Source organism: Manis pentadactyla, chromosome 18, assembly GCF_030020395.1.
Source record: "Manis pentadactyla isolate mManPen7 chromosome 18, mManPen7.hap1, whole genome shotgun sequence".
NCBI lineage: Eukaryota > Metazoa > Chordata > Mammalia > Pholidota > Manidae > Manis > Manis pentadactyla.
Genome location: NC_080036.1, coordinates 28,208,198 through 28,229,646, shown reverse-complemented (window position 1 = coordinate 28,229,646; position 21,449 = coordinate 28,208,198). Strand labels below are relative to the sequence as shown.

Genomic DNA, 21,449 nt, shown 5'->3' with positions numbered 1-21,449 from the left:
TGTAAATTTTCATAGATTGTGTGTGTGTGTATGTGTGTATGTATGTGTAAAATATGGCATACTTAAATGTTTCTTCCAGTTTTATTTGCCTTTTAATTTAAACTTCTGTGTATCAGTGAATATTATAAATGTTTTATTTTTATATTGTCTTATTTGAAAATAAATCCAGTTTTTACTTCAGTCTGCTGTATATTTGGATTTTTTTTTTTTTTTTTAATTCGGCTTTTCAAAGGTTTGTCACTAGTGAAACAGACCAGGAAACATCTAGTGGTTGGGGAGGTTTTCTTTTTTCTAGTATGGGAAGAATGTGGGGATAATTTCAGCCCTGTAAAATTTGAGTAGAATAATTTTTAGTTAGGGGTTTTTAATCTGGGGTCAATGAAATCTCTGAAGTTAACATATTTAAGTACACTTGACCCTTGAATAAGCTGGGTGGCCAACCAACCTGAGCAGTTGAAAATCCATGTATAACTTTAGACTTACCCCAAAACTTAACTACTAATAGCCTACTGTTGACTGGAAGACTTACTGATAACGTAAGCAGTTGATTAACATGTATTTTATGTTATATTTATTATATACTGTATTTTTATAAAGTATAAAGTAAAGTAAGGAAAATGTTTTCCAAATTGTTGGAAATCTCAAAAAATTTTTCCAGTATATTTATTGAAAAAATCTTATCTGCTTATAAGTGGAGCTGCACAGATCAAACCCATGTTCAAAGGTCAACTATATGTGTACATTTTTCTGGGGAAAGATCTATCTATAGCTTTCCTTAGATTCAAAGAATTCTGTGACTCAAAAAATGGTTTAAAAGCATTTTCCTAAGTGATTTTTAGGTACCTATGTTACCTATGTACCTTTAGTTGTGTAGGTAGAAAATACAAGTCATGCAAATAAACTTTGCTTTGTTTTATCTTGGGCTTATCTTGATATGCAATCTTGTAAGGGGCATGTGAGGGAGAAAACACAGTTTTCCTTTCCTTTCCCCTTTGCATCTTCCTCCCCCAGTGTGAAAGAGACTTAGGAATTCCTTCCTTCCACTGGAGTTTTCTGAAGTATTTTAGCTGAGATAATTGACTATTTTGGTGACCTCAGAACAACCTTAGAATCTGCAGCTAGAAGTTCTGAAGTCTGAAACTGGAAGAAACTTCAGTAAATACAAATTTCTGAACATTTGAGATGGTGGCTTCAATCACAAATGGTTTTTCTTAGGAGTTCTAAGGAGTGACTTAAGGACTGAGGGAAAGCGCCTGGGGTTCATCGGGTAGTCAGGGCCTGGGGACCGGCTGTTTCAGCTGCTGCCGGAGAGGAAAAGCAGGGTAGAGAAGAGAGTGGCATTTATGCTCAGGAACTTTCCTAAGTTCCCTGCCTCTGGGATCTAGCAGGGCCAGGACAAGGATTATGTGAAATTGGGTCTTAAAAGAGGATTGCTTATGTTTAACTTAAACTTCTTCAAGGAAAATGGACATTAAGCTCAAAATCTCTAAGGAACAGTTCAGGCTTCCCTCTTTTCTCATGTCTTCTCTTCTTTTGTGCAGGTGGATGGAAGCATGCCTTGGGGAAGATCTGCCTCCTACCACAGAACTGGAGGAGGGACTTAGAAATGGGGTCTACCTTGCCAAGCTGGGAAACTTCTTCTCTCCCAAAGTGGTGTCCCTGAAGAAAATCTATGACCGAGAGCAGACCAGATACAAGGTGAGTCCTTCCTTGCTTAGTGCTGAAATGTCCATACATTGGAGAGAGAAGGGCAGCATACTTTATCCTGTGCAACAGTTACGGAGAAGTATGTGTGAGAGTGTTTGTCCCAACAAAATATAATACCAGGAACAGTGGAGAAAATAATGTAAAGTCAAGATTTAATAGTAAGAAAAAGTTAGCTGTCTGTATCTCTGGTACAGTTCTTACTATGGTGTGTATCTAGAAATTTTCATGGTACTTGATGAATTTTTTATTTCTTAGGTAGAGGAGGTAACCAGGGTAATCACTACTTTAAGTCTAATTTTAACCAAGTGCTGAGATTTGTTGGCAAATTGAAAGCAATAGCAACTTTAGGGAAAAAAGATCACCCTGTGATACTAGACTTCAAGGTAAAATGGGAAAGTGATCCAATTTCAGAAAATTGAGATAAGTGAAAGGGTTTGATTCTTGTGACCCAAGACCTTAAAAAAGAAGACTGCTTAATTAAATTGGGATGTTGGCAAGGATCAAATTCTGTCTGCAGAGCTTGTGTGGGAAGCTTGCCTGTGAGCTCTTAGTTGAAAAAGGATGAGTATAAATGACAGTGGAAGATCGCAAACCCAGTGCATGTGTTAGAGCGGTCAGTTATAGGAATTGGGCCAGAAGTCAAGAATGAGCTGAGGATGAAGCCAGAATCAAAAGAGGTTTTTGTGCTTTATATTTAGATTCAAAGGAAAACAAGGAACCTGTAGGTCCTATGCCAAAATCAGTATCCCAGATAGAAAGTTTTCTTAATCAAAATGCAAAGATTTATATATTGAGTTTTAAATAAGTGGTTATTCTGAAGACAACTCTGGCACTGTTGTGTTGAGAGTCTGCAAAATGTGTGACAGAATAGCAAGACATTAAAAGAGTGGGGACTGTGGTAACAATAAAACAGTTACCCTTCTTAATAGACATAGAGGTGTAGAGGGGGATGTTTGTATGTATAGTATGAAAACCCTGATTGATATAGTTAATAATCTGGCATTGAGTGAATATCTTCTATCCTCCAGACACCACATGGAGTACTTTATGGACATCTTTTCATTTAGTCTTTACAACATCCATATAAAGTCAGCGTTACAGATGTGGAAGCTCAGAGTCAAAGGGTGAAGTGACTTGCCCAGTGTCACTAGTAATGGCCAAGCCAGGAACTGAGTCCAAGATAATTTCATTCCAAAGACCATGTTCTGTTGAGCACGCTGTACATAGGAAAGGCCTCCAGGTGGTTCTTAAGTGAGAGGAGCTGAGCTGTCGATTTGGTTTTTTGGGATCAGACTGTGAACATAGTGCTGCAGGTAGACCTTAAGTTTAAGGGGACCATGTAAAATTTCACAGGGGAACTTTTGCAGGGAGAGTTCTTACTTAGTATTTGTTTTCAATGTTGCCAGCAGTGCCTCATGGTCTTTCTTTGTTCTAGGCAACTGGCCTCCACTTCAGACACACTGATAATGTGATTCAGTGGTTGAATGCCATGGATGAGATTGGATTGCCTAAGGTAATTTACACGATACTCATAGCTTTGGCTTAGATCTGGCTATTTTGGCATAAATAGTTTTCATTCTACCTATAAAATTATTCTCAATTAAATCCTTGGTGATTTTTTTTCTTTTTTAAAATACTGAAGGATCTCTTTCTTCCATTTGTTTAGGAAATAATTTTCTTTTTCTTTTATGTTCCTCATCCCTACTTTATCTCACCCTAGAGAAATTCCCTGTGTCACATCAAAATGTAGACTTAAACTTCACATATCATGAAATTCAAAGTATATAATTAAGTGTTTTTTATTTATTCACAAAGTTATAGCACTGAAATTCGACTTTCAGAAATAAAGGAAATATTTTAGAAATGTCATCTTCCAACTTCAGAATAACTGTATCTGTAGGGAATAGGAAGGGTCATTTTACATTTCAAATTGTAGAAGCAATATAATGACACTTACTTAGGTACGGTTTTTGGTGATGGTAGTTTTTCTTGAAAAGAGCTTTGTTGAGGTATAATTGACATTCTAAAAATGGCAAATATTTAATGTATACAATTTGATAAGTTGGACTGATGGCTGTCATTCTGATATGGGAGTGTGCATGTATCACTTCATGTTTTGCTCAGGAGTTTATTTACTACTGCTTTTATTGAAATTGCCATCCTAACTACCCAGTCCTGCCTTGCCCCCTAAAGGCCATGCTGTTGTCACTGTTAGAGACATGGACATCTCATGAATACCTCTCCCTACCCCATACCCTTTGATCTAAGAATTCCACCACTAGGAATTTATCCCTCTGAAAAAGTCAGACAAGCTCAAAAAGATGTATATGTAAGGATTTTCTAGCTTTACTTCTGATAGAAAAACTTGATAGCAAACCACATGTTCCTTCACTAGGGGTATTAATTGTGTTCTAGCCAGTCAACTACTAGTGCAGCCATTAACAAGGATGATACCAACCTGTATTGACAAAAAGGACATTGTCTGTGATGTGTTTGGGGGTGGGGGGATGACAACAGACTAAAGTTTAGAAGAGTTTGTGTTCTGGCTAAGATGAGATCGTCCTTTTTGTGTACAAATAAAAGTGAGAATTCTTGGGGAAATATTATAAGGACAAAGACTTTTCATTTCTGTCTGATGGGACTAAAGAGTAGTTTTTATTTTCTTTATACCTTCCTATAGAGTCTTAAGTTTCTGTTAGTAAAGGAAGATTAAGAGTAATACGCGAGATGTGGCATATCAGAAATGGCTAAACCCGCTCAGAAACCAACATTTGGTGTTTATCGTGCAGTGCTGAGCTTGATGTTGTGTATCTACCTGTTAAATGGAATAAATCCAGAGCGGAGTCTTTTCAGAAGACTAGATGTTATCCTCTTTTTTTCAGAGCAGAGTGCTGAAGTTCTCTTCCTTACACTGGTATGTTTGAGAACTAGGCCCCACAAATGTCAGGAAGTGCAATATATCATGTTCTTACAGCTACTGGGCCTTTCTGTGCACGTGTAACTTCCTGTTCCTATTTTTTATGTAGTATGTCTGATGAGTGAGGATGATTTAACTTCTTTTGAATGGTACTAAGAGCTTTGTTAATATTTGCTATTGCTAGTAGTATTGTTACTGCAAAATGCTTTTTTTAAAATTTTGGTATCATTAATCTATAATTACATGAGGAACATTATGTTTACTAGACTCCCCCCTTCACCAAGTCCCCCCCACAAACCCCATTATGCGAAATGCTTTTTAATTATTTAATTTTATTACCTTTTTTGTTTACTAATGGTAGTACATTCTTCTGAACCACAGTTTCAACAAACAAAATTGCCCTAAGACTTTCAGGGACAACAAGGTTATCATGGTTATCAGCCTTAAGTCCACCCTACAGATTAAGGTCCAGAAGACGTTTGAGGAATGTAGACTAAAGATACTCAGCTCTGAAAATGTGTCCTCGCCCATAATGTGATGTGTGGCCTGTGGCTGAATGTTTGTAGTGTTTATTGGGATATCTTCCCTGATCTCTTTGTATTTGCACATACAGACTAATTACAGAAACTTAATACATTTTTTGGTTCCTTATCCCTTTTGGCTCCTCCTCCTTACACCTGGTACTCCTGGCTACCTCCTCCATGAAATATTTTGTTGTTTTGACTTTGATTTTCTAAATTGTTTCTAATCCGGCCAGCTAGTCCTCTGTTTTCTTCAACTTTCTATCTGCCATACCTAGTGGTGGACATTCCTTAAGATGCATTCCTTATTTTAGCTACATTCTCTCATCCTCATGGTTTCAATTATTTTGAAGACTATGCTGTAATGTAAAGTAAACACAGTATTGACTGCTTGGTATTCCTCCCTTGATAGCTTTCTGTCACCTGGAATCTCCTAGAAAGGTGGAAATTCTCCTAGGAAAGAAACCCACCTCTCCCCCCAGTGACTTCCCCTCCTCCATAATAAATGTACCCTGCCATCACCAGCCATCCAGTCTCAAAACCCTGCAGTTAACTTGGACTCCTAAATGCAGTTACTTCTCTAGCCTTCCTCAGTTATTTGAAATGTCTCCTTTATCTCTTGAAACAGCCTGCCAGCCTGCCACCTTAGTGTCAGTCTCTGCTCTTTTCAGTGTGTCCTGTGTCTTGTCTCAGTCAGGATCTTCTGAGGCTGTTTTTATACTCGGCTCCAAAGCTAGGACTCTTGTGTGGCCTGCGTATCAAGTTCAAACTTGTTTGACTTTCTAGCTTCTTGACATCTGATTCCATCCTACCTCCCCAACCTTACTTTTCTATTACTTTCTAGACTGTATTGTGTACTATTTTGGGGTACAGTGGCTCCCTGTGACCATGATTTTCATCTTTTAGGAGACCACATTTCAGTCTTGGGAAATGAGCATGTAGAGTTTGAAAAATTATCAAAAAGTTTGATTCTGGTACACCCCATCTCTCAGGGGGGACAATTTTTTCTTGTTCAGAGCCATAGGTGTTGTGGGAAAAGCATAAAAACAATTAAACACACTGTGTTAAGTGGCTATAATAGATACAAAGTACTCTTCCCACCGCCTTAGTTAAGGCCTTTGATTGTTCATCCAAATTCTTCTAGTCACCTCATAATTAAGTCTTTCACTTCTCCAATCCACTGTGCCCTTTTTTCCCTAAATTACAATTGAGCTGTATGGTACCATGAGAATTAAATGGTAATATTAATCTAATATAATTAAAATATCTAATATATTACCATGAGAATAGGTCTTGAAATTCAAGGTTGTTCCCAGTCTCCAACCTGTACTTTCTGTGTTCCTGTTCAGCCTCATTCATTGATTCATCAAATGTAGAATTCCTTCCATGACCTTGGCTCTGGGCTTGGCACTGAAAACATAGCAGTGAACAACACAGACCTGGTTCCTGCCTTCATGTGGCTTATAGTCTATTAAATGTAGTAGATAATGACATGAGAAATTGGTTAATTATGCTAAGTGCTACCAAGGAAAACTATCTCCCACATTTCCATACACATCCTCTATATCATCTGTGTATCTTTCCACTTCGGCCAAATAACACTTTTCAATATTTTATAGTATTTTCAATGTCTAAATACAGTGGTTTGCAGTAACTAAAGCACTTAGTATTCACTGTTGAGTTATTCCTCAGTCTAGGCATGGTGGATAGTAACTAACTAGATGGTAAATAGGGAGGGTGCAGGCCTTCAAAGCCTCATTTGTTTGTCAATCATTTAAACTGGACTGGAACTTGGGTTTCATTGGCCTGCGTCTGAGTCTATAATAAGTAAATCACTTTCACATATCTAGTGAAATTTGGTGGGTTGATGAAATAAGGCTTTTCCAAGCAGTGCTTTCCATTCTGTATTGTGGCAATTTGTTCTTTGCATTACTTGACGATGTTATGTCTGTTCACCCTAATGACATTATTTGCTGACTGCCAACTAATGTTTTCTAATTGTCCAAAGGTTTATTTGTATTATTGATGATTGGTGGGTGAATGATCACATGAACCCCAGTGGGATGGATACCTTACACTACCTCTTTTATTTCTCCTCAGATTTTTTACCCAGAAACTACAGATATCTATGATCGAAAGAACATGCCGAGATGTATCTATTGTATCCATGCGCTCAGGTAATCAGATTTTCTTGGTAAAATAAGCAGTGTACATAGATCCAGAAAATAGATCGGTGGTTGCCAGACATGGGGCAAAATGGGTGGAGGGGGTCAGAAGATACAAACTTGCAGTCATAAAATAAGGAAGTCCTGGGATGTAATGTACAGTGTGGTGACTATAGTTAATGTGTTATATATTTGAAAGTTGCTAAGAGAGTAGATCTTAAAAGTTCTTGTAAAAATGAAATAGATTTATTACTGGGTGGTGATGGGTGCTAACTAGACGTGATTATTTTGCAATTATACATATCTTAAATCATTACATTATACTTCTGAAACTAATGTAGTATGTCAGATGTATCAAAAAAAAATAAAAAGAAAGGAGTTTAGAATAACACCTGAATTGAGTGTACAGCTTTTTGTCTATAGTGTAATGAAAATATTTTTACATTAGCTGACAGAATTTTCAAATAGAGTAGGATACTATTATTTTAACAAAATGGCAAGAAAAAGCTGTGTTTTTTTACAGAGCAGGGAGAAGGGGTGTATTTATTCCCACAATAGCAAATAATTTTGCTTTGAAAACATAATCTTTCAGTATCGATGTAGTGTTTCTGTGAACTATGCATTTCACTTGGGGCACAGTTCCTTTTTAATTAAAATCTTAAAAATTATACAAAGTATATATTTGAAAATATATTGTTTATCTTTTTGTTTCAAGCTGCTGAGATGGATTATAAAATGTATTACATCTTGATATTCTTTAGTAGTACAATCAAATCTTGCCAGTATCTTCAAATAGTATCAGCAAATATCGAATGGTTGATTTATAGGTCGGTTATCTAGGTCTTCACCAAGCCATTTGTTCATTAAATGTCTTTTATGCCAACATGAATATGATAAATAGAAACAAAGTGTAATTTTCTCACAATTTCATAGTAAATTTGAAAAATGACTTAATTTCAGATCCTTAGCTCTTTAGAATCAACAAAATATTGGAAGGAAGAGGGGATACGTGTGGAAGGAGTGTGGGATGGGATGGGAGTAGGTGCGAGAATTACCTTATTGAAGAGCAGAACAAATGTACGTGGTGGCCAGAGGACTAAAGGAGAAGCGAGTAGAAGTGAGTGGGACGTGAGTAAGAGGTTCCTTAGCTTGGGCCGCTCATTTTACATAGCATCCCTCTGTGTGCCTGACAATGTCAGTCACATTGATGAACGTACATGTAACAGTGACCCGTTTGATCAGACATGCACCAGATCCCCGGTAGCACTGGAATCCGTGTGAAACCCTGAAGACAGACTGTAGCAGGGGACTGGGGCGTCTCCCGTGTGGACTAACGCAGTAACCTCCTTGGAAGTTTCCCTCCCGAGGCTCCCTTCTGGTCCATCTGCTGTGCTGCCGTCAGAGCTGTCTTTCCAAAACAACCCTGATCACATCGCGCCTTCCACAAAATATTTTGTTAACTCCTTTCCAGTCTCACCACCAGCCATTCTCTCCTACATATCTGTGCTCTAGTTTTCACCAAACATGCCTTGTACTCTTGTGCTTCTGGCCTATTTTACGCCGTTTGCTCTGCCCCGAATTCCCTTTTCTCTCTAGTTTAACATGCGCTCTTCTCCAGGTGCCGCCTCGGAGGGTTGCTTGCTCATTGATGAGTTCTTTTACTTTTTCTCTCTCAGGCAGAATTAGCTACTTCCTATCTGTGTGCTCTTCTAGCATTTTGTACATAAAGTAGAGTGCTTGTTACATTGATACTCTGGTTGGTTGTTCTTAAAACTTGCTTTTTGTGGACTGTTTGGGGCAAGAGCTATTTCCTTTATTTTTTATTTTTGGAATTAATGTTGTGTCAGAAATCACACATTATAACACATCTTTCTCTCCCCCTCTTCCAGCCCGAGGGGATATTGTCTGCCTTATAAATCAGAAAAGGAATCGGTGCTTTGTCTTTATCAGATGACTCTGACTCTCGAGCTTTGTCTCATCCCCGCAAGCTGCAGCTCAGTTCCGCCCTTCTTGGTGGGGTTTTGCCATCCACAGCGACTCCAGCTTATTCCTTTGTCTAAACTTGTGGGTTGTTGGTTTTGCTTTCTAGTTATTGCTTCTTTCATGTTTAATTTTTGTCTCCCTATTACATTATCTTAGGGACACAGGTCATACCTTACTTTTTTTTTCTCCAAGGTTCATAGTGTAATGTTGGACATGATAATTTTTAAAAAATGTTCAGGAATGGGTGATATCTAGGGGAATTTATAGATTGTAGCAATTTCAAATGTATGTGTCTGAGCCAGAATCAGATTAATTCTGAGAATTGTGATTGGCTTAGTGTCACCTGAGGTCTGTCTGTGTTGATAATCTTCTGAAGGCTGTACCTACAGTGGGTATTTGAACTTGCAGGCACAGAGGCTAAGCTGGCAGAATTCCTTCCGGTGAGTTCTGTAGCCTCCACTCCCTGCATTGTAACCTGGGTTCTAGGTCCTCAAGTTCTCTGAATCAGAGATGAAGTATTAACTGTGCCCTTTCCAGTAATGGGGTCAGAATGAGAAAGGGAGGAAATCTGCTATTGTTTTCCATTCTCTTCAATATGCTGCTTCTGCTTAGAAAGTATATACAGAGCAATGTGTTCTGGTTGGTTGGTGATTTATGATTTCTTTCCTGCTTTATATTGTTTTTTCCTGAAGGGTGGGTTGGCAACTCTAGAAAATCCATAGGAAGTATTTATAGGCGTGGAGCCTCTTTACCATAAACACAGCGCTCAAGGCAGATTCCTCCCTGCACTGTATTGGGTGAGGCACTGTCTCCTTTTTGAATCAACAGTAACAGAGAAGCATTTTCTCCCCCACCTGCCTTGTTTAGTCTTGACTGGTATCATTGCAGAGCTAGTGTAACATTTAGTCATGCTAAATCACTCATGTAGATTACATTCCACTCTTAGATAAGACCCCAGTTCTCCATTATTCCAGACATATTTGTGTACTCTACTTCCAGTTCCCCTGATGATTTATCCTTCTAAGAACTGGTTTTGGGATTAAATAGGCCCATAATCCTTTATTCTAAATTCAAAAGAACCCTAAAAGTTCTGAGGATTAAGTTTAAGTTTGATTCAAATACTTTTGTTGGCAAAATCTGATCAGAATCAGTTGAGGTTATGTAGCAGATTTGTCTGCTTAGTATGATTATATATTTCTTTGCAGAAAAGTAATGCATTTGTTTAGGGGTATGGCCTCCAAGCTTCCTGAGAGTGTGCTGTAATACTGTATCCACTGGGAAACCTTGCTAATATCTGAGAAATCTTGAATGCATATCTGGCCCAGAGAATTTAGATAGGTAATCATGGATTATACTAGATTCTGATTCTAATTAACAGCTCTGTTTGTGTCTAAGAGCCTTTATTAATCATTTTTAGGTCAGCATAGTGACTTCTAGGTTACTTCATAGTCAGCAAACATAATTGGAATCCAGATAGACTAACAGAGCTTCCATCTCCACATTGCTCTGAAGTACTGCTTAAATAAGAAGAAAGAAAGGAAAACTCTGAGGTGAATTACAGACTGTTACAGGTTCCTAACAGCTTATTTATTAAGTGCTTTCTGTTTTGGGTAAGGGATCTAAGGATCTAAGTGGCCATTATGATTATAGTCATAGCTTAAAACATTCCTAATAATTAAAATGAGATAAAAGTAAGGTGGTGCCCTGTGTTACCTTCTCCTGTACTTTTTATAGCTGCTGGTGATAATGAAACACCTTTAATTTACTAGTGAAAAACATTAAAAGCTAACACTCTTGGGGCTGTGAAAGCGACATTCTTGAACTTTCTGAATGCGTGGCCGCCCCTCTCTTGTTTCAAAGTAGAAATAAAAGGAAGAAGTTGCTGGAGAAAATATTCTTACTAATTTAGAATGCAGATGGGACATACTATGTGGGAGAGATACTTAAGGAAACATATTACATGTAGAAAGTTAGCTGTTTTGCTTTGGAAGATTTATTACATAGATTTAAAACCTACGAGAGGAACTTTGTGTAGTTCTGTCTTGAATATTTTACTCAAAAAGGAAATACATGATTTATACTTACACTTTTCTGAGAAAATTATTAGCTACTGTGGATGTGTAAATTCGAATGTGCTTTCAGAACACTTGATTTTTTTACATTGCACATTTGGATTTATTATATACAATTTAAATTCTGATCTGTGTTTTATGCATGATACATATTTGTATTTAGATAATACTGAGCTTTATAGGTTATTTGCGAAAACGGTAGACCATTCTATTGAGTTTTCATGGTTAGATATTTTTTATTTCTTCCCTTATTGCTAGGCTGTCATTGTCTTGTTCATGTCTATCCCTGATCTCTTCTAACTTACTCATTCTAATTTACTAGGGTTTTAGAATCCAGAGAACAAGTCAGGCTTACAGATGCTTATTTATCCACCTGTCCATTTGTGAATATATGCTAGGCTCTGGGTAGACATTGGTGAATAAGACCTTTATTGTCCCTGCCTTCGATGAAGTTTAGAGTGTAACAGATATCCTCTTTTATCTAAAGAGTAAAGATAATATATTATGTACTTTGTTTAAAACTCCGGAATTACCTGAATTAGGTTTTTCCATCAGTAATATGAATTCAATTTAAATAAGATTTTCTATCTGAATCATTTTCAGATTTCTAAAATGTCTTGTTACTTAAAACTTATTGATCATAGAAGGTAAACAGAAGTGAAGATTCTTCACTTGCATTAACTCATTAACATTTATGCTAACATCTAATCACGCACTGGATTTGTACCAGAACTGAGATTTGAACTTATGTCTAGTGATTCCCATTTCAGTGTTTTTTGCTTTACATTATGTGACTTTTTATGTAAAACAAAGAAAGACTCTGGAGTAAAATATTGTACTGCAAAGGGGAACATTGTAGAGTAGTGGAGTCTCTGTATTCAGAATGTTTCTATTTATGCTGATTTTCCCTTTAAGAGGGGCAGCTAGGTATAGCTGGGAGGCCTAACTCTTCTGCATATTGTGTCTTCTAGTTTGTACCTGTTCAAACTCGGCCTGGCTCCTCAGATTCAAGACCTCTATGGAAAGGTTGACTTCACAGGTAAGGAGTTACAAACTTGGCAGGAAATGCTTGATTTATGTGGAAATAGCCTGGAGAGTCAATAGTACCAATCTTAAAGACATAGGGCTCGAAAAAGAAATACTTTGGCAGCAGAGATGGAAGAAGTAGGAACAACTTGCTTCTCCTGGTGTGGTGGGACGATCACCAAACTTGGAATTTCAATTTCAAGCTCTAGTCTCTTAGTTATGACATGGGGATAATTAGCGAGTCTCAGTTTTCTTATGTAAATAGGGCATAAAATTAATATAATATATAAAATAAAGTATATAATATTAACATCTAACATTACACGTTCATGTATAGTAAAAAAAAACTTTATACCAGTCTTTCCCTTTTCCTTCTAGCAAACACTGATTGTGGGCAAAGCAAGGGGTGGAGGGAGTGAGGTGATGCACAGATGACAGTTTAGTAATTTGAAAATTTTAGCTTCTTTGGGTAATTTTAAAATTTAGCTGATTTTATGTATATTTGCTACAGTCAGATGCTTAAAGAGATGGGGGCTTGGGGAGAAAAGAACAGTGGTAATATTGGTTAGGGGTAAGGTAGATCCAAATCATTTGGGCTGGTAATTATTTTGTAGGTCTGGGAATTTTAAAAGTTGGTAGTAAAACTTTTATCTATGGTGTTTTTCCTTCAGGGAAGTTGTTCACCAGACTTGGGGCAAGGGCCAAACCTTACATGTTGTTTTCTTTATCATTTGGTTTCCTGCCTTACTAACAAAATTGTTTAATAGCAGCTAGTGGTTTGGATTGTAAAGACCCAGATAGCTGCCTGGCTTGTGATTTACTTCTTGTTGAACTTCCTTTAAAACTGTGCTATTCATAGTTCATTGGAGGAAATGCCACAAGTAGCAGTTTTGGAAAACTATTTTCTGTAGGGCCATTCTCATGCTACAGCTATTTCTGATGCTCTTGATATTAGCAAAACTAGCTAATGTCTGTTACGTACATGTTATGTGCCAGGTACTGTTAAGTGCCTCCCATATATTATCTCATTAAATCCTTGTAACAGCTCTAAGAGGTAGATGCCATTTTATAGTTGAGGAATCTTTTTCCTTCCTGAGTTCTGGAAAGGTGCTTAACTTACTTGACTGAGTCTTAACTCTCTCCTGTAGAGGAAGAAATTAACAACATGAAGATTGAACTGGAGAAGTATGGGATCCAGATGCCTGCCTTCAGCAAGATTGGGGGCATCCTGGCTAATGAACTCTCAGTGGATGAAGCTGCACGTAAGGACAGAGAAATTTTGTGGTTTCAAATGGGATTGTTGCTACCACTTTCAGTAATTAATACTTTAATGATGATATTGGACATTATGAATTTTGCTAACAAGTTTAGGTCAGTAGATGCAGTTTTACATACTGCTGTAGTTTTTATGCTATTGTTACTTGGAAACAAGTGATGGATAATGATTAAAAGCACTTAGATGGGAGAATATATTCATAAATGACATCCGATAAGGGTATAACATCCAAAATATATAAAGAGCTCACACAGCCTCAACACCCAAAAAGTGAGTAACCCAATTAAAAAATGGGCAGAGGATCTGAACAGACACTTCTCCAAAGAAGAAATTCAGGTGGCCAATGGGCAGATGAAAAGATGCTCCACATCACTAATTGTCAGGGAAATGCAAATTAAACCACAGTGAGATACCACCTCACACCAGTTAGGATGGCCAACATCCAAAAGAAAAGGAACAACAAATGCTGGAGGATGCAGAGAAAGGGGAACCCTCCTGCACTGTTGGTGGGAATGTAAATTAGTTCAACCATTTTGGAAAGCAGTATGGAGGTTCCTCAAAAAGCTAAAAATAGAAATACCATTTGACCCACGAATTCCACTTCTAGGACTTTACCTGAAGAAAACAAGATCCCAGATTCAAAAAAACATATGTACCCCTTTGTTTATCACAGCACTATTTACAGTAGCCAAGATATGGAAGCAACCTAAGTGTCCATCAGTAAATGAATGGGTAAAGAAGATGTGGTACATATACACAATGGAATATTATTCAGCCATAAGGAGAAAACAAATCCTACCATTTACAACAACATGGATGGAGCTGGAGGGTATTATGCTCAGTGAAATAGGCCACGCAGAAAAAGACAAGTATCAAATCATTTCACTCATCTGTGGAGTAATAAGAACAAAGAAAAAAGCTGAAGGAATAAAACAGCAGCAAACTCACAGACTCTAAGAAGGGACTAGCGGTTACCAAAGGGAAGGGTTTGGGAGAAGGTAGGGAGAGAGGGAGGGAGGGAGAAGGGGATTAAGGGGCATTATGATTAGCACACATAATGTAGAGGAGGGGGCACAGGGAAGGCGGCAGAACACAGAGAAGACAAGTAGTGACTCTAAAGCATCTTACTACACTGATGGACAGTGACTGCATTGGACTGTGTGTATGGGGACTTGATAGTATGGGTGACTGTTGAAACCACGATGTTGCTCATCTGAAACCTTCATAAGATTGTATGTCAATAATACCTTAATAAAAATAAATAAATAAAAGCACTTAGTGAGTTCTACATTTCAGTGCCTCTTTGAGTTTCTTATTTTTTAATGGTATTTACATGATGATTAAGGGTGAACACTTCTGTAATATATGCTCTTTACAAGGGTCTTTTATGACTATTTCCCTGTGAGATTACAAATTCAGCATCCCACATATGGATTACAGGCAGAGTTGTAGCTTTGTGCATCCTAAAGAAGAGACTAGGCTTACAGGATGAAGGGAGCCACTCCTCCCACCCCACCTGTTGCTTCTCTATGGAAAGGAGCCTCTCTCTGTAATGGGGGTTGCAATATTTTTCTTATCTGTAATGTACATCCTTCTCTATCTAACTTCAATGTTCTATGCTTTTTGATTGTTCTTTCAGTACATGCGGCTGTTATTGCTATTAACGAAGCTGTTGACCGTAGAATTCCAGCTGATACGTTTGCAGCTTTGAAAAACCCCAATGCCATGCTTATAAATCTTGAAGAACCCTTGGCTTCCACCTACCAGGATGTGCTTTACCAGGCCAAGCAGGACAAAATGACAAATGCTAAGAACAAGGTGAAAATTGATTATATTCTTTCATCATTTGATAAGACTCCATTTAAAAAAATCAGTTTTATTGAGGTATATCTTATATACAATAAAATTCACCCATTTTAAGCATATAGCCTGATGAGTTTTGACAAATGTCTCCATAGTCTATCTCTACTGCCCCCCACTCTCTTCCCCTGGCCCCAGGCAAACTGTTAATCTGTTTTCTATCACTTAGTTTACCTTTCTAGAATTTCATGTGAATAAATCGAATTATACAGTATGTAGTCTTTTGGAATTATATTATCTGCTTTGACTTCTGCTTTCTTGAATTTTGTGCAAACCAGGGAGAGGCTCTGAGCTCTGGTACCTACAGGTGCCTGTTGTGCTCAGGTCTGAAGCAGGGATGCAGGCCCACAGGTGGGCAGGGCGGGGTTCACCAGCACTTCCTTCTCTTGCCCAACTCCAGGAGAACTCCTGGGCTTGTTATTAACAGGTGGATCTATTTTTTATGTTCTCAGTTACAGTCATATAGCTTTCTGTTTTGTTCTTTTTTAAGGATTTTAAGCTACGCCCTTCCTTGCCCTTGGTTCTGTTCTGGTGAGGGAGGAACGCAAATGTGTGTCTGCGGTCTTAGAGACCTGAGCTAATCTGATGATGCTTCTTACTCATCTTCAGACAGATAACTCTGAAAGAGAAAGGGATGTTTATGAGGAGCTGCTCACTCAAGCTGAAATTCAAGGCAATATAAACAAAGTCAACAGTAAGTATGTCCCTGAGTCAGGCATCTAAGGGGATATTACAGAATAATGTGAGCGTTGATCTATTCCTGGACTCATGGCATGGTTTACATTTATTTATTTTAGACCTTAGTGAGTTTGTTCAGGAACTATTGCTTATTGCTGTCTTTGTGTTCACACGTTTTCTGTAGGAGTGACCATGGTCCTCTGGCCCTCGGTCCTCCACGCACTCATCTGCTCTAGCTCGTCTGGCCTGCCTGCCTGCAGGTTCACTCTTCAACCTTGTGTTACATATTAAAAAAAAGTCTGAGTAGGGATTTTATTTTTCCTATTTAAAAATAATGATATAGTTCTGTTTATCTTTTAAAGAGTAATAAAAGTTATCTAGAAGTAAACAAAAAAATCAGACCCCTGTCACCTAGAAATAACCGCTGTTGATATTTTTATGCATATCCCTTTCAAAACATATATTTAAACAAAAATAAGATTCTTCTTTTCATATTTGGTTTTCATATATATGTGTTACTTTTGAGAAATTAATTTTTTGAAAGTATCATTTTCATTTTGTTACTCTTCTGCTAAATAACCTGATTTGGTTCCTTATTACTTGCCAGACAAAATGTGGATCCCTAGCCTAGTGGAGTTTTTTTTTGCAGTATTTTTTACATGTAGTTCTCTATAGAAACTCACTTGCCTAATTGTCTCCCATACTCATCCCATCCATTTTGTCACTCATGAAGAGTCTGGCTCTGGAGTGGTACAGACCTGGGATTTGGTTTCTTGTTCTCTTAGTAGCTGTGTGACATTCAGCATGTGTGGCATAGAATTGTGCTAATGATGAGGTAGTGTGTATAAATTGCTTGGTATTTTGTAAGTCCTCTAACATCAGTATCATCACGTTTTTAATCATGCTTTATCTCTTAGCTGATCCAAATTGTTCCCGTCCTTCAAGGTCCAGCTCAGCTGTCCCTCCGGTGCCTAGCCCAGCCCCAAAGTACTTGCCTTTCAAATCTCCTACAGCATTTATAGACTAAAGCACACAATTTTATACTTAATTTTATATTGTCTTACATTAATGGTTTTACATTTATTTATTTTAGACTTTAGTGGACTTGTTAGCTTGCTCTTTGCTTCTGACATCTTTATAAACTCTTTAAAATAGAGATCACTAAATGAGTTCTACTTTTGAAATCCTAGTAATTCCTAGCATGGGGTTAGAGCCACCAAAAGAGCTAGAAAGCTTATTTGATTTAAAGTAGGCTTGATTCTGTTTTGCTCAAGTTGATCATAACATCAATGGTAATAGTAATTAGTGTCCTCTTTGTTCATTGGAGGTCCTAATCTGTCACTTGAACTACTACTCTGAATAACTGGAGAATTTATAAGATTTTACCAACACCATATGATAAGTTCTAAATGCTGACCAGGAATCTTTGTATCTCTTCCATCCTGGTGCACTTTGGACAGCTTTCTGAACAGGGTAATGATTCCATTCAACTACGGGTGATGTGCTGTATCTCACGAGTGCTCAGGCCGGCAGATACAGGCCCACCTAGCTGCCTGAGTGAGAAGGAAGGCCAGTGCTTCCTGCTGCATACAGTGCGCATCTCAGCGGGAACACAGACGAGGTTCATCCCCTAGGGTGTGAGATCCAGCAGTGAAGCTGTGAGCGCTGCGCCAGGAGAAAGCCTCAGGCCAAATAGTTAAAATTGAGAAAAAGTTAATTTTATTTCTTGTTAAGTAGAATAAGGAAAATTAGAGTTGGATAATTCAAGCTTAGAGGGAGAAAGTATTTAAATATTCTAAATTTTCTCTTTATAGTATAAATGTAGTAAGTGTTCATTTAAATATTTGTATGCTTAAGTAGTAAGTTTATGTTTCTAGTAAAAGCATAATTGATTTGATGCTTTTGTAGATTGATCAACTGAGATTCCGCATTGCAAACCTAGAGGAAGCCTGGTTATTATCTCTGTTGATTTTGTTTATTTTCTGTTCCCTCCTACTACCAAGCTCCATGAGGACAAGAGATATTTTGTCTGTTTTGTTCTCAGCTATATTTGCAGCATGTAGCAGGTGCTTAGTAAATGTTGAGGGAATGTCTGGTTAGGTGGCCAAGGACCACGTAGACCTGCAGCCATGACTCATGGAGACCCCACCTTGGTGTGGTGATCAGTTAGCTGAATTACAGGCATTATCATTGTGAAGAAGTGAACAGTCTCTTGAAGTCTACAGTGAGACCATAAATCCATGGGAAATTTTTAACTTTTCATTCTGTTACCTGTTGGTTTTATTTATTAGTTCTGCTAGTCCTTGCTGTCCCACCCCCATTTTCTAGTATAGTTGGGACTTTATTTTCCCTTGGATTGTTTGTCTTCTAACACCTTATGTTAATTTTTTTCTTTTTGTTTTTTTTCACAAATGAAAGCATTTAAAATTAAGTACTGCTATGATCCAAATATTATGATTTCTAGTATTTTATTATTGATTTGTTTTGCTACTTTGGTGATAAAAAGTCAGATGCTCCCATTCCCTGGGTATGGCATGAGAACTCTATTTTCTCTTCTAAAAGTAGGGAAACTAAAAAATAGTATGTAGTGATCATTTCCCAGTGGCTATCACTTCTGAAATCAGAAAATGCCTTGGACTTTCAAGCTTATAACTTAATTGTTTACAGTATACAAAGTACTTTTGTATATATGATTTCATTTAATCTTAACAATAACACTGTAAAGACGCTATGTTTGTTTATTATCATTCCCAATGAAGGAGCATCTGGGTTCTCACTGTCAGATACTGTATTAAAGACCTATGTGGTTCTGAGAGGATGTAGACAGCCCCTTCCGTTCCACAGTCAGGCCACCCTTCATGTCTGGGCACTGCCTGCTCTGGGTGAAGTCTGCTCAGGAGATACCAGGGTAGTGAAGGGATTCAGAATGATGCTGTGTAAGAAGTGATTGAAGGAACTAATTAGTCTGGAGTGGACTGCTACAGGGAAAGGGGAACTGAATGTATTCATGTGTTGACTCTAGGGTGAGGGTTTTAACCGTGTTTTTTTTTTTTAAACAGAATTGTCCAAAGATATAGTAAATAGCTGTGGAAGAAACTTTCTCCTGTTTAAAAGTTTCATCTAGACAACAACTTGGCATTGTGGAGGGAATTTAGGCATGTGTTGGTTTCGATTGGTGCCTCATATTGCTGCCCGTATTGGCGCCAAGCTTTCTACATCTGGAAGCTTTTAAGTAGGCCTGGGGTGTGGTCCAGGAATCTTTTAAATCTGATCGACGGCCTGGCTGGGAATCCCTGGGCTTGATGACTTTAGGGTTCTCTTCCAATCCAAGGTCATACTGCAGATGTTCCAGAATAAAGGCTGTCTGAATTATGTCCTCCTAATCTGGAACCAAGATTGGCTTTGGGGAAGAAAAAATATCCTAGGCCATAATGTTAATGTAATTTTTTCTTGAGCTTTTGCGTTTTTTCCTCCTCAGCATTTTCTGCATTAGCAAATGTAGACCTGGCTTTGCAGCAGGGAGCTGCTGTGGCCTTGTTCAAGGTTCTGCAGTCGCCGGCTCTGGGCCTCCAAGCGCTGCAGCAGCAGAACAGTGACTGGTACCTCAAGCAGCTGCAGAGTGACCGACAGCAGAAGAGACAGGTAGACTCGGGGGAACTAGCAAGGGGCTGGCTGCATCCATTTGAATCCACTCTGTCATTTAAGGACATTTATGGGGCTGTTTTTTTCTAATATAAGTTTTTTCTGGGGTTCTTAAATGTCCTCAGGTAAAGTGCACATTGTCTTCAACTCTCTTCTGCTTTTAGAGTTGTAAATCCTCTTTTAAGTAAACAAACAAAACCTATCCTCCCAGTCTAACCACGTGAAGCCTCCTCAACTCCCAACTAAAAGCCATTGGGGAAACCTGAATTTTTTTACATTCTTACTTCATGTATTTCCACTTTAGAAAACCATACTTCACTGGTTTCTCAGGCCATACTGGGAAAGTGATTAACGTTCAGTAAGAGTAGACTGTGTGGGATTGTACTTTGTAGGCTTTTTAAGAACAAATATGAGGGGCTTTCTTTTTTTTCTAAATAAGGGCAAGTGTACATTTTACAGATTCCCAGCATATACTGGCTAGAGTAAGCAGCATTAATGTGTTAAGGATTCTGTAAACATTTCATCTCAGAACAGTCTGATGCTTCTCATGAAAAAATTTGTTTTTTTTCTGTCCTGGCACCTGTAAAGTAGCTCTGCCCCGGATTTAGCAAGGGCTTTTGGCTCTTGCTAGGGCTGCGCCTTTGGCTGCATGTAGCCTGAAGCTGTCACTTAAGCCTGGGGTTCTCTGTTCCTAGGAACTGCTGTTGAGGTGTGGGAACTATCAGGTCTGGAGGCATAGACATGAGTTATCTTTACTAATGTTCTTTGCTTTTCTCAGGGTGGTCAGGCCGATCCCCTGCAGAAGGAGGAGCTACAGTCTGGAGTGGATGCTGCCAATAGTGCTGCCCAGCAATATCAGAGAAGTAAGAGTCCTCGCAACTGGGTGTCCACCGAGCACGGTCACTTGCAGGCCTGACGTTAGATTCCTGTCTCCCCTCACCCCGGCCCTAGCCTACAGTCATAATCCACCACTAAGTCCCTTTGGCAGTGGGGTTCCTCTAGTTTTGAAAGTAGAATTGGAGTCACTGTAGGGTCCTTTTGGCTAGTAGGCACTTCATGGTCGGTTAGGGAAACATTTGGGGGAAGCAAGACTTCACAGGATTGATGGGTGAGATTTGAACGGTGAAAGAGGAGAGAGGTGTTCCTAATGTGGGCAGTTGGGGAAAGGAAGTGTGAGCAGAGGTACCAAAGGTGAGATGTATTTAAGGAACTGTGGTTAAGATAAAAATTTTGTAAATGTTTTGGGCTGAGTTGCATAAAATAAAGGCTTAGCTAGATTGTGGAAAGCTTTGAATGGCAGCCTAAGAAGCTGATCTTTATATGCTGGGCTACAGGGGAAGAAAGGAGTATTTCCACAGAGTAGTGATGGTGTGCAGGCTCCTGTGTGAACGGGAGTGGGAAGAACACGGGGGAGGAGAACAGGGGGCTGCTTTCTCTCAACAGCTTCATTGAGATACAGTTTGTATACCACATAACCCACCCTCAGAAAGGAGGCAGCTTTTGAAAGATAGAGGTCTATTTCTTTCCCCCCCCTTTTTTTTTTTGGTTTTCCTAGACTTATTTTTTATATTAGAGTTTTGAGATAGAATTAACGTACCATAC

The 21,449-nt window shown here is 38.4% G+C and overlaps 1 protein-coding gene across 1 annotated transcript in view; it reads left to right on the top strand.

Annotated features, from left to right (window-relative positions):
- Positions 1 to 21,449, top strand: part of IQGAP1 (IQ motif containing GTPase activating protein 1) — a 94,310-nt gene that overhangs the window by 25,075 nt on the left and 47,786 nt on the right. Inside the window, exons 3-11 of the mRNA XM_036932080.2 lie at positions 1,542 to 1,698; positions 3,143 to 3,220; positions 7,246 to 7,322; positions 12,337 to 12,404; positions 13,540 to 13,653; positions 15,307 to 15,485; positions 16,137 to 16,221; positions 19,684 to 19,847; positions 20,626 to 20,710. Of these exons, the coding sequence (XP_036787975.2) occupies positions 1,542 to 1,698; positions 3,143 to 3,220; positions 7,246 to 7,322; positions 12,337 to 12,404; positions 13,540 to 13,653; positions 15,307 to 15,485; positions 16,137 to 16,221; positions 19,684 to 19,847; positions 20,626 to 20,710 (1,007 nt within the window). The remainder of the gene's footprint in view (positions 1 to 1,541; positions 1,699 to 3,142; positions 3,221 to 7,245; positions 7,323 to 12,336; positions 12,405 to 13,539; positions 13,654 to 15,306; positions 15,486 to 16,136; positions 16,222 to 19,683; positions 19,848 to 20,625; positions 20,711 to 21,449) is intronic.